General features: G+C 34.7%; 1 protein-coding gene across 7 annotated transcripts in view; it reads left to right on the plus strand.

Moving 5' to 3' along the window:
* LRBA (LPS responsive beige-like anchor protein) overlaps positions 1 to 13,911 on the plus strand; it is a 785,650-nt gene that overhangs the window by 702,088 nt on the left and 69,651 nt on the right. For all 7 annotated transcript variants that reach the window (XM_045465918.1, XM_045465937.1, XM_045465946.1 and 4 more), the window contains exon 48: positions 1,358 to 1,525. In XM_045465918.1, the coding sequence (XP_045321874.1) occupies positions 1,358 to 1,525 (168 nt within the window). The remainder of the gene's footprint in view (positions 1 to 1,357; positions 1,526 to 13,911) is intronic.

Below are 13,911 nucleotides of genomic sequence, written 5' to 3' on the forward strand. Positions count from 1 at the left end.
ATTGTGAAGTCATTTTAAGTATTATCAGTTAAAGGAAGTATATTATTTGAATTCAGTTGTAAATACTTTTCTTATTCATAGGCACTTATTTTAGATAGGGATTTTAAAAAATATTTAAATAATTTCTGTACCCAACATGGGGCTCAAGCCCACAGTCCTAAGGTCAAGAGTCACATGTTCCACTGACTGAGCCAGCCAGGTGCCCCCACAGGCACTTATTTTAATAAAGCAATACTTAACACAAGTGTATACCTGTGAACTAATAGGAATGTCTTTTGTCACGAGATGGTTTATATCTTATTGGTTGCTTACTATAGAGATTACTCAATTTTGTTTTAAAACCAACAGATTTCTTTTTATAATATTGATAACATAATAAGCCACACCAAAAATATATCACAGCCATATACTTACTACACTAAAAAAGAATTTCTATGAGATATATCATCTGATATAATTTGGTATACTTCAAATCAAGCTTCAGCATTTATCTTAGAGCTCTGTGATTTGAATAGCATTAATTATTGATAATTGAGTCCATATGCTAAACTTTTATGGTGAAATAATTTTGAAGAACATTAAATAATATAAATCTGGACACTTTTATAAAAATGTTTCCAGTTTTTTAACCTCTTTTATATTTATAACTGTATTAAAGGCAGCAAACATTTGTTGGTACTCACTGTGCTTTAGGTACAGTGCTGGTAACTGGGAATGCAGTGTTGAGTTGGAAGTGGATCTGGTGCCCAGAATTTCCGCTGAACATTTGATTACATCCATTCATTATTTATTGGGCACTATTATGTTAATAGCATCAAATTTTTGGTCAGGTTTGATACTAATACCTAGAATAATAATAGTAATTATAATTCAGTAATTGTAAGTATTCCTCCAAAGATCAAATTTGTTGGCATAAAAACTCAGTTGAAAGCACTAAATAATTTGGTTATATAATTGTTTCAATAGACAACAAAAGGTTTCTATCTAGAAAAATCATAAACATTTCAGGTGGATAGTAAATGTTTCATGTTTCCTCTCTTTGAAGCATGAATTGGGTAACTGTCAGGACCTGAGTTACAAATATTATGAAGACAGACCCAGTCCTGGCCCTCACAATGCTTACAGTATTATAGAATAATACTGAAATGTAAGCAATCTAATATAATTCAGCGTAACAAGTGCCAGAAAGTTTCTAATTATAAACAAAGGAGAACAGATTCTGGTGGAAAATAGGACATCAGAATAAGTCTATTCCCAGTAAATTTAGTGTAAAACTTTACTGCTTGTTCTAAATTACTCTATATATTTTAAAAACCAAATTCAGCACAATAATATGATCTATGCCCTTTATTTTCAGGCCCTGGAGAGTGAATTTGTTTCCTGCCAGCTTCACCAATGGATTGATCTCATTTTTGGCTATAAACAGCAAGGACCAGAGGCTGTTCGATCCCTCAACGTGTTCTATTACCTGACCTATGAAGGAGCTGTCAATCTGAATTCAATAGCTGATCCTGTATTGAGAGAGGTAAGTTATCTGACTGGATCTCCCAGGTATCTTTAGACAAGACAGCACTGGGTAATATCTTCCTCATGCTTTCAGTTTGCTTATGATAAAATGGAAACCACATGAGTCGAGTGAATTAAGCAGAATAACCTTTCAGTTCGTGACCTCGCTGGGACTTGAATCCTCACACACGCCAGTGATTTTTACCATATAATATTTCTAGTATAATGTAAAAGAGCACTGTCCAGTGAAACTTTCTGCAGTGACTGATGGAAATATACATTATATCTACACTGCCCAATACAGTAGCCACTAGTTGCATGTGGCTGTTGTGCATTTGAAATGTGGCTAGTGTGACTGAAGAACTGAATGTTTAATTTTATTTATTTCTAGTTAATCCAAACTTAAATAACCCCGTATGGCTAGTGGCTACCAGACTGGACAGTAGAGATCTAGAAGAATGTCATATATCTTTGATATTTTCTGAATCCAAATTCTAGGCGTGTGGTTAGACAATGGGAGAGTAAATGTTTGTTAAATTAACTTTGTAGAATATTTGAACATGGGTATAGTCCATTTAGACATTAGATATATAGGTCAAATATATGTATAAAGTATAGTTTTTCTTTCACTTTAAATATGTGAGGACTTCAAATAGTGTTTTTATTGTGGAGAAAATATAGCATAAAATTTATTATTTTATCCATTTTTTAGTGTAATTCAGTGGTATTAAGCACATTCACATTGTTGTGCAGCCATTACTGCCATCCATCTCCAGAAGTTTTCCATCTTCCCAAACTGAAACTCTGTATTTGTTGAAATAGTAACTCCTCATCCCCACCCCCTGCCCTTTAGTCCTTGTCTATCACCATTCTACTTTCTATCTCCAGGAACTTGACTACACTAGGTACCTCATCGAAGTGGAATCATATAATATTTATCCTTTTGTGGCTGGCTTACTTTACTTGGCATAGTATCTTCAAGGTTCATCTATGCTGTAGCATGTGTCAGAATTTCCTTCCTTACAAGGATTAATAATGTATCTGTTGTTTGTGTGTACTATATTTTTTTTATCCATTCATGTGTTCATGGACATTTTGGGTTGTTTTCACCTTTCGGCTATTGTGAATAGTGCTTTTATAAACATTGGTATATAAGTGTCTGTTTAAGTCTCTGCTTTCAGTTCTTTTGTATATATACCCCAAAGTAGAATTGCTAGATTGTATGGTAATACTATGTTAACTTTTTGAGGAGCTACCTTACCAAATAAGTTTTTAATATTAATTTTTCTAGATCAGCTTTTGCTAAAGATTATTTAAAACTTTTGCTTTAAGTTTCCTTGGCTTCCTTTTTTTACCCACAACCCCAAGTAGTTAATTATTAGCAAATTAAACTCTAACTGGAGGGTTTTCCACTTATCACATTTATTTTCATATTATATAAAAAAACATGGCCTATTATGTTCTAAGTATGGTAGGCACTCAATATTCTTGAAAAATGGATACAGTAGTCCCCCTGACCCTTATCCATGGGGGATATGTTTCAATACCCCCAATGGATGCCTGAAACTATGGATAGTACCAAACCTTATTCATACAATGTTTTGTCCTATACATACTTACCTAAAATACAGATTAATTTATAAATTAGGAATAGTAAGAGAATGACAACAATAACCAATAGTAAAATAGAACATTATAACAAATACAATAATAAAAAGGTGAATGTGGTTTCTCTCTCTTTTTCAAAATATCTTACTGTATTGTACTTACCCTTCTTCTTGTGATGATGTGAGATGATAAAATGCCTACATGATGAGATGAAGTGAGGTGGATGATGTGTAGGCATTGTGGCATAATGTTAGGTTAGTATTGAACTGATGATGTGGCAGAAGGATGATCATTTGCTTCTAGACCATGGTCGATGACAGATAACTGAATCCATCAAAAGCAAAACCAATAAGGGGGACTACTATATGTCCCCTTATATGACACTATTCATATAAATATGCATGATTAATTCTCAAAGTTTTCTGGATGTTATTAAAACAAATATAATTTTTATAGCCATCCTATATCATAGTGTTAAGTCTTGTGATACAATGCAGTGTGATACAGTAGAATAAACAAACAAGCAAATAGATGATAGATAGATAGATAGATAGATGAAAGAAAGAAAGAAAGAAAGAAAGAAAGAAAGAAAGAAAGAAATTTAATTCCTAACCCTGATGCCTACTAGTTGTGTGACTTGGATCTTCCTTAGACTCTATTTCCACATATATAGAACTGGTATGAGAATGCTCACCCCATAGAAGACTAGACGGGGTATAATACACGTAAAGTGTCTGGCGTGGTACCTATCTTATCATAAGGATTCATCACATGGTAATTCTTTTCCTTATGGTGTTCTCTGTTAAGAAACACAACCATAAAAAGAATATGAATTACTGATCATCACAGAAAGATCATAAAATGCTAATGCTAGATAGGTTATCAGAGACTGTTTCCTAGAGGACACATGCAGAGTTCATTGTGAAGTGAGGCAAGGAGAAAACAGAAAACAAGAGTAGGCATTAATTTATTCACTTTTTAAAACAACCTTTTACTAAACCCAAATTATATAATAAGGGTAAAAAGTTGAAAGGTAAGTCCCTGTCCTCATCAGCTTGAGTTCATTGTCTAACGTGGAAATATGGATAAGTAAACAATTACAATATACTGTGATAAATTCAGTATAGAGGTAAGTACACTGTATGTATGCACAAACATACAGAATAGGCGCTAAACCCAGACTGCCAGAATCCAATCCTGTTTTCTGGGAAATGAGAGGCTATAGATTGAAGGATAAATGAGAACACTGGGTAGAGTCATGAGCAAAGGGTATCTACACAGAAGAAAGGGTAAACACTTTCTGCACATAGGTGAGAGAGAGATCATGATGGGAGAATGCAATGAACCAAAGGTGATAGGGTGAGAAAGAGAGACAGGACCATACTCTAAAGGGCCTTCAGTGACATAAAATGTAATTATAACTGCACTATAAGGCAATGGATTATCGGTCAAAGGTTAGTGACATAACCACGTGTGTGTTTTAGAACCTATTTGAAAGAAGATTGAGCAGATAAGAAGCGAAAGGTACCCACCAGATTATTCTAAGAGTCACTGTGTGATCTTACAGAAAGTAGCTTAGAAGCGGTGGATGGGACATGAACAAGTAAACACGGTGGAAGAGGAAGTAATTGAAGGGAGAATCTTTAATCACTTCATTGAGATATAGCTCACATATGATACAATTCACCCATTTAAAGTGTACAGTAGTTCTTCGCATACTCAGACTTTTACAGGCACCACCACAATCTAACTTTAGAACATTTTTGTCACCACAAAAAGAAACTCCATGCCCATTAGCAGTCACTCTGAGCTTTTTTTCTTTTTTAATGGATAGATATTTGACCATGATTCTATGTTAATTGGAAAGATCCAAAAAGAGGGAAGCATGTCAAACATACATGAATGAAAGCATGTAATAGACTTCCAAGCTCTATGAGGAACTGGAAAGGAACAAAATTGATGAGACAGATAGAGATAAGCACTGGACAGCAGGGAACGATACTGCCTTGTCTGAGATTAGAGAGTAGAGGTTAGTCTGAGGACTGGTTTAAGTAAATGTGCATGAATGAGGGGTAAAGGCAACAAAATTATGAGAGTTTGTTTATTAATGTTGAGATAATATATATGGAAATAACTAACATAATGATGGGTGCTTAATAGATGCTCAATAATAAATGATTACTTTCTTTTTTTTTTTAATTTTTTTTTTTTTTTCAATGTTTATTTATTTTTGGGACAGAGAGAGACAGAGCATGAACGGGGGAGGGGCAGAGAGAGAGGGAGACACAGAATCGGAAACAGGCTCCAGGCTCTGAGCCATCAGCCCAGAGCCCGACGCGGGGCTCGAACTCACGGACCGCGAGATCGTGACCTGGCTGAAGTCGGACGCTTAACCGACTGCGCCACCCAGGCGCCCCATAAATGATTACTTTCTTTCCACCATTTTTCTCTGTTGTCAACAGCAGGAGAGTTGGGTGTACAAACATGCTGTAAGGGGTGTGTGTTTGTGTGTATGTGTAAATATATATGGAGACAGAAACAGATGGGGTTTTGCATGGTACCTTATGGTGGAATATATAAGGAAGGATCGAAAGTGGAAGGATGACTGGTGAATTGTTAAAGGGTAGATCTAGGCTGGTTTGGATAGATAAGAAAGGGGCTGGTAAATTGGGACAATTTATTCTTTCATTCATTTATACAAAAAATATTCATTTTATTCAAGGTACTAAAAATACAGAGATAAGCAATAAAGTCAGATGAAATCCCTCCCCTCATGGAACTCACAGTGTAACAGGGTGCACACAAAGCAGTAAAGATTAATCTTAATTAGTGATAAGTGCTATGAAGAAAATAAGGCTAGGTAAGGGGATACAGAGTGACTTGTGAGTAGGGCACTATTTCAGAGAGGTTGCTCACAGACTGCCTGTTTATGAACACTTTCCTTCCAACTTTGAGATTGGAGTGAGGCTATACAGGATAACCCAGGATGGTAGCTCCTACTGCTCTAACCCTGGCCTGCCATGTGCCTGTAACCGCCAGGTCTGGGCAGCCTCCAAGTCACTTCTTGTCACAGCTTCCTGCTAGTTATAAACCTCCCACTGTTGCCCTTTGTTTTGCTCCCCACCCCATCTCCAGGCTACACTATCTTTTCTTCAGAATCTTGTTCCCCTAAGATTCTTTAACATCTCTAATATTAGTAAATTTTTACAGACACTTGACTTATATTAAAACATTATCTCTGCAAGACCACAGTCATGGGACCACAATAGATTTGTGCTTCTCTAGTATTAAAAGCAGACTAGACTAGACTTCTTTCTGTCAGTAACTATAGTTTTACTTATTTCTGTTCACACTATATATTTAAACTTGGAACACTTAGATATTCACAGAGAGACAAGTTGTTTATGTACAAGTCATGTATTTACCCACTACTTGGGAAGAGCTTCATTTCTCTTGAGAAAGTTTTACTCTAGAGTGAATGGTTAATACATATGGCATAGTAAGTGATCATAAAAATAATCTCTCTATAAAAAAAGCACTAAACGATAGAAATAATAACCATAAGGGGGGAAGAGTAATCAGAGAAACAGCCTGTAGCACATTAAACTTTTATGTTGTTTTTAATTTTTAGAAAACAGCTGGGATATCAATATACAACCATGTCTACATTTACATATATCACACGTGAGAGAGAATTATTTTTCAGGCATATGTACTATTTTTCTTTCAAATATCTATTACCTCCACTAAAAGATATATTCTTTAGCTTTTTATTCTAACAGACCTCTGCTCTTTATTTCTGTCTCTTTGATACTATTTTTGTTCTTTTTCTCTTTTACTATTTTTTCATCTGTTCTATTTTCCAGCATTATATATATTCTTTTTTGCATTTTAAAAATTGAGGTGTAATTGACATACAACATTATATTAGTTTCAGGTATACGACATAATTGGTATTTGTATATATTGTGAAGTTATCACCACAGTTAAGTCTAACTAACACCCATCACCATACATAATTATGGAATTTGTTTCCTGTGATGAGTACATATATTATTTCCTGGACAAAGTATAAATATATCAAAGTTGGATATTTTCTTATTGTTAATTCTACTGAAGATGGTTTTGACATACTTCTCTTCCTTTATACAATCTTATCAAACCTTTCTGGGGTGCCTGGCTGCCTCAGTCAGTAGAGCATGTGACTCTTGATCTCGGGGTTGTGAGTTCAAGCCCCATGTTGGACGTGGAGCCTACCTAAAAAAAAAAAATGTTTCTAACACCATTTCAAAAAAACTAAGATCCAGGAAAGAAATTTAGAAAGAGAAAAATTAGGATAATTGAATTCAGAGTCAGATATGAGTAAGAATAAATATTTTTATTAAGGACAAAAGCCTTGTAAAATCCAAATTCACAAAATAAATATATCATGAATTGAATATTAATTATACAAATAATTTTTCCTTTCCTAAAAAAATGTAACATAGGTATTTAACTTATATATTTTCTTTAAATATATTTAGAATATAATTTTATTTACAAGTGTGGTTTCTAGAACAATTTTATATTCTTATCCACAGTTCAACTGTCAATTTTAATATAACTGGTATTTGCTCTATCCAAAAGTTGAGAACTGGGTTATCTAGACCTTAGTATAAGACATTTCATTGATAGAGTTTTAGTAGGTCAGGAATAAGTTTTAAAAATTGTATGTACAGTGATATGCTCTGCCTGAGATTTATACACTATATATAGGAGCACAAAGGAGGAAAAGCTAACCCAGTTTAAGGGGGCAATAACTGCCTAAACATAATCCTTAAGAAATGAGGACTGAAGTAGGCAAAGCAGCAGAAAGGGTAAGGGCATTCAAAGCAGAGAGTACAGCATGTGGGAAGGAGAATAGTATGGCTCTATGACTGGAAAAAACTATGTGGTAGGTGGGGAAGATATGGGAAGTTGGTTGAAGAATAGTGCAGTTGACAATAGCCAATGTATGGAAAGAGACCAAGTGTCCATCGACAGATGAATGGATAAAGAAAATGTGGTGTGTATATATTTGTGTGTGTATACACACACACACACACACACACACACACACACACACTCACACACACACACACACACAATGGAGTATTACTCAGCAATCAAGAAGAATGCAGTCTTGCCATTTGGAACTACATGGATGGAACTAGAGGGTATTATGCTAAGCGAAATTAGTCAGATAAGACAAATACCATATGACTTCACTCATATGTGGAATTTAAGATACAAAACAGATGAACATAAGGGAAGAGAAGCAAAAATAACAAAACATAAGTGGGTCTTAAATACAGAGAACAAACTGAGGGTTGCTGGAGGTCGTTTGGGGTTGGAGGATGGGCTAAGTGGGCAAGGGGATGAGCTTGTTGTTGGGATGAGCACTGGGTGTTATATGTAGGGGATGAATCACTGGATTCCACTCCTGAAATCATTACTGCATTATATGCTAACTAACTTGAATGTAAATTTTAAAAAATAATAAATTAAAATAAAAATATAGCAGCTAAGTTGATGGTATCTCCAAAACATATTTGGAAACCATTTATATCTGTCTATCATTAATCTAAGCCACCATCATCATCTCTCCCCTGGCTAGTATTAATACACCTGGTCACCCCTTCTGCCTACAGTCCATTTTCTACAGAGCTGCCAGAATATTATTTTGAAAATGTAAATCAGATCAAGTCACTCCTCTACTTAAACCTTCCTCTTTCACAGTAAACAGATTAAAATCCACTTTGATCCACGTGATCTGGCCCTTGCCTACCTCTCTGATCTCATGCCAGGTTATTCTCTTATTCATTCGTGTGTCCTGCCATACTGACCTAGTTTCTGTTCCTGATCATATGAAGATTTTCATAGACTTAGCACCTTTTTTTGATGGTTGTTTTCTCTGATTATTCCAGATTTTCACATTCTGGTTCCTCCTCATTTATGCCTCACCTTAAAGGTCATCACTTCAGTGAGGGCTTGCCTTCATACATGATATCTAGTTATCTTTTTGTTATTAATTTTAACTTATTCTAAAGCTAATGAATGCGGTATATATGATACATATTATTTGAAATCTGTTGAGACTTGACTCACCTTGGACATAGTTAAGTTTCATAAATCTTTTTTTTTAATTTTTTAAAATTTTATATTATATTATATTATATTATATTATATTATATTATATTATATTATATTATATTATATTATTTTTGAGAGAGAGAGAGGGAGAGAGAGAGAGAGAAACCCACTAGGGGCAGAGGAGGGAGAGGGAGAGAATCCCACACAGGCTCCACATTGTCAGCACAGAGCCTGAAGCAGGGCTCAAGCTCACCTGATATGGGGCTCCAGCTCACAAACTGGGAGATCATGACCTGAGCCGAAGTTGGATGCTTAACCAACTGAGCCACCCAGGTGTCCCAAACCTTGCATGTATATTTGTAAAACAATGGGTGTTATACAGTTTATAGGAAAAGAGGACATTGTATAGGAAGACAGTAATGAGAAGTGGGGAAGATTAGCAAATATGGTTTTTTAAAATTATTATTAGTTATTGTTCTGTGCTATATTCGGCCTTAAGCTAAACAATTCCATACTGCTGTTTTTCAGTTTTTATGCTCTCTTTTTATGTATTTTTCTATTTCTACCCTTAAGCTATCAGTCTTGCTTCTTGTACTGTGTCAAGTATATCTTTTGGGCATCCATCCTCCTACTCTACAATTTCTTCTTTTTTTTTTTTTCAACGTTTATTTATTTTTGGGACAGAGAGAGACAGAGCATGAATGGGGGAGGGGCAGAGAGAGAGGGAGACACAGAATCGGAAACAGGCTCCAGGCTCTGAGCCATCAGCCCAGAGCCCGACACGGGGCTCGAACTCACGGACCGCGAGATCGTGACCTGGCTGAAGTCGGACGCTTAACCGACTGCGCCACCCAGGCGCCCCCCCCTTTTTTTTTTTCAACGTTTATTTATTTTTGGGACAGAGAGAGACAGAGCATGAATGGGGGAGGGGCAGAGAGAGAGGGAGACACAGAATCGGAAACAAACAATTTCTTAAATGCAGTAGCCTGAGAAACCGGATTTGATAGAACTAAATTAAAGAAAAGGTAAGTAGGTTTGATTACGAGATACATAAATATAAACTACAGTAATCAAGACAACATGTCGTAGTGAAGGAACTGAAGTTCAGTGGAACAGAATAGAGCTTCCAGAAATAGGCATATTACATATGAGCATTTTTTATAAAAATGGTATTTTAAGTCACATGGGAAAAGGCTATCATGTTTAATATGTGATGTTGGGACAGCTAGCTAATTGTTTAGATATAAATTAATTTAGATTCCCGTTTCACATCTTAAAGTGGAAGAAATTAAAAATGAATTACATGCATTTGTTTAGAATAAAGATTATGTTATGAATGTAAAAAATGAAACTACAGAACTTAGAAGATAATATAGGTGAGTAGTTTTATAGTCTTGGAATGGAGAAGGCCCATTTTGTAAGTCTAATATCAAAACCAAAAGTCATTAAGGAAATTGATGCACTTAACTACATAAAAACTGAAGTTTGTATACATCCAAAAAAAAAAAAAAACCCAAAACTATAACAAAGTTTAGGAACAGATAATTCACGAAAGATGAAATACAAGCCACAAATGATAAGTAGTTCATCCTCACCAGTAATCAATAAAATTCAGTTTAAAATGCAATATTTTTGCCTGTTGGATTATTTAAGATTTAAAATAATGAAAATCCTAATGTTAGAAAGCAGACATTGTCATGAATCTCTAGTTTTTTCTCCCCCCCCCCCTCCTCTGGGAAAGGGTTCTGTTTTCACATTAGAATCTCAGAATAGTTTCTGGCAATTAAAAAAAAAGGATAAAAGAAAACAGCCATTGTCATGTATTCGGTGAGGATGAAAATCAATTTAATCTTTATAGCAATCTATATCAGTTTTTAAAATATTCATGCATTATTTACAAAGAACGTTAACCAAAGCAGTAATTGAACAAGTATGCAGAAAAATGTTAAGTTGTATAGTTGTTCATAATAGCAAAAAAAAAAAAAACCAAACAAACAAACACATAAATGTCTAATAATAGAGAACTGATTGAATAAATACTGGTAAATCCATACAGTACAATGCTATACATTGTCAAAAAAAATTGCTTTGGAAATATATTTTGCCATGTTCCTGGGAAAACATGTTATGAACATTTAAATACAAGTTTTATATGTGTATGTATACATAAGGACACATCTGGAATTATAGACTTAAAGATGTTTATATGGCAGTCTAACCAAAAATGGTCATTATCTTTAGTTAGTGAGATCATGGAGTTCTTTCATTTGCTACTTTCTATATTCTGAAAATTGTTTCTCTTCAAAATCAAGGAGAAAAAGCCAACCAATCCACAACTCTTTTTCTCTTTTGAAGGGAAAAAGTCTCCTCTTGAAAATCTGAACAAGTAAGGCATGTTAACATGAGGATAAAGATATTGACTTTGCTTTTGGCTCTTCAGAGATCTTTTATGATTACTTTCTGGTTTTTGGTTATGTTAATATCTTAAACTTTTTCTCACTCAGAAATCAGAGTACCTCCAATCTCTTATTTTGTTATTTAATTCACTGAGCTATGATTTTTTTCATACCTTTTAACAATTTGAGTTTATTTCTTCTCTTTTCCCATCATATTTGAGGAGGACCAAAAAGGTCCCTTATACTCGTAGGGAAAATATTTTAGATATATCACTGCTGATTGTAATTCTTGTCATCATTTTCTAAAATCAAGAAGGCTTTTGGCCCAATATCCATGAATTCTAGATCTCTGGGTTCACTACTTAGTTTGTGTGTGTGTGTGTGTGTGTGTGTGTGTGTGTGTGTGTGTGTGTGTGTGTAATTAAATAGTTATATAAAGGGCTTTTAAAACTTACTCAGCAAAGCAATGCATAATAACTATAAATTTAATTTATTTAACTAAATTTAAATTATGCAAAACTATAAAGTAAAACAGTAGAAAGCCCCCATCCCCAAATTTGTATTTTTTTAACTAATACCAGAGTCACATACTGAAGTCAGCTATAATAGTTCTTATAATAGATGTGGTTTGATATATACAGAAAAAAATCCTCTGCCACAGAATCCTTCACCTTTTACTAATGTTTAAAACTCCACCATTAAAGATACAGTAATTTGATTACACATCTTTTTTTTTAAACAACCTTTTCCAATCATTCAGCTCTTTGTGCATGGGATTTGATAATAAGTTTTGACAAAAGGGGAAATACAGACACAGCACGGGATTTGACCTGCCATTGTGTAGGGAGTGCAGGGCAAATCCTGAGGTGTGCGAAAAGTTAGAAGAAGAGGTGGAGAAGTTGAAAGACAGAAAAATAAATTGCCCAGGTAGGTAGCTGTTGCTCAGGAACAACATTAATATGAACGATAATTGTGTTTTGTTATCTTGCACCTTGCCAGAAGTTTTCACCACTTTTCCTCTGGAAGGGTCGTTTCTCCTTTACTTTACTTTTCAAGCAAATAGTGTTATTTTATGTTTATGTGAGTTCAGAAATTAGTTACTAATTTCCTTTTGAAAGTGGAACTCAGCTCTATTTACATAGATGGGTGGGGAAGAGGAGGAGGAGAGCCGTGATATTGCTCAATTTAAAGAATTATATACAATGGGGCTCACAATGTGAAAGTAAAATCTGAAAAATTTCCCTAAGTTGTGTTTAGTGTCAGTGGTTGGTTTTCCCTCTTCCAAATTTATCCTTCCAAATGCCGTTTTAGCAACACATAATCACTCTAAGAAGGTCTGTTTTCCAAAAGCAGCAGCAGCAGTGTTTAAGTTTACATGACCCCAGTTTCATGACAGCAGTAGCAAATCAGATATCTTATCCAAGGAAAAGCATTTTTGGCTTAGAATTCAATCACTTTCATGGTGGGAGTCAACAACTTGTTTCAGCTCTAACACTACTGCAGAACAGTGCCTGCAGTGAATCTTTCAGAAAGCATAAACACAATTGGTATTTATAGCATTGTTAACATTTGTTAAATAGTTAGAGGAATGGGCTGTAAGTCTGTTTTGAGCAGGTGGGGCAGGAATCTTTGTTGTGACTGCAGTGAGATTTAAGAGTAGGACAATAAGACAACATGATTACTATGATTGTGGCAATAGAGTAAATTAGAAGTATTGAATACAGTGAGTTAAGATTTCATACAGCCACAATTCAGAGTGTTACAAAAATAATTCTGAAGTATCTCTGGCCAGAAGTATGTTACACAGATGGCATATTTGACACAGTGCAGGGCAGGAACTATACAATGAAAAGGCAAATAAACAGTAAGGATTAGTCAAGTTTTAATTGAAAACCTACAGAAAAAAATAACTTGAAATTATGTCAGACTTTCTTGTACATCAAAACCACAGTAAATAAAGTTTCCCTTAGTCAACTAAATGAACATCAAAGTTGTCAGTAAAGCTGATCCTTATATTTTGCTAGTTATTATTGCATATTGCAGTCTTAGTTAATAGGTGTAGCTAAATTATACATGCAAGTATATAAAGCAGGCAGGGTATTAATATCTTTTTTTTTTACCCTGTCAGCTACCCAAAGAATTCTGAGCCATTCTGTCATGCTGATGACTTCTATCATGAACCCTTTTGCTTCAGATGCCATCTTCATTCTAAATTGAGAATGTGAAAAGTAGCCTCAAAGCAAGTGATTAACTTTTGTTCTCTTAATTTTAAACTGAATGCAAGCTTCTA

This window comes from Leopardus geoffroyi, chromosome B1 (genome assembly GCF_018350155.1).
Source record: "Leopardus geoffroyi isolate Oge1 chromosome B1, O.geoffroyi_Oge1_pat1.0, whole genome shotgun sequence".
Taxonomy (NCBI): Eukaryota; Metazoa; Chordata; class Mammalia; order Carnivora; family Felidae; genus Leopardus; species Leopardus geoffroyi.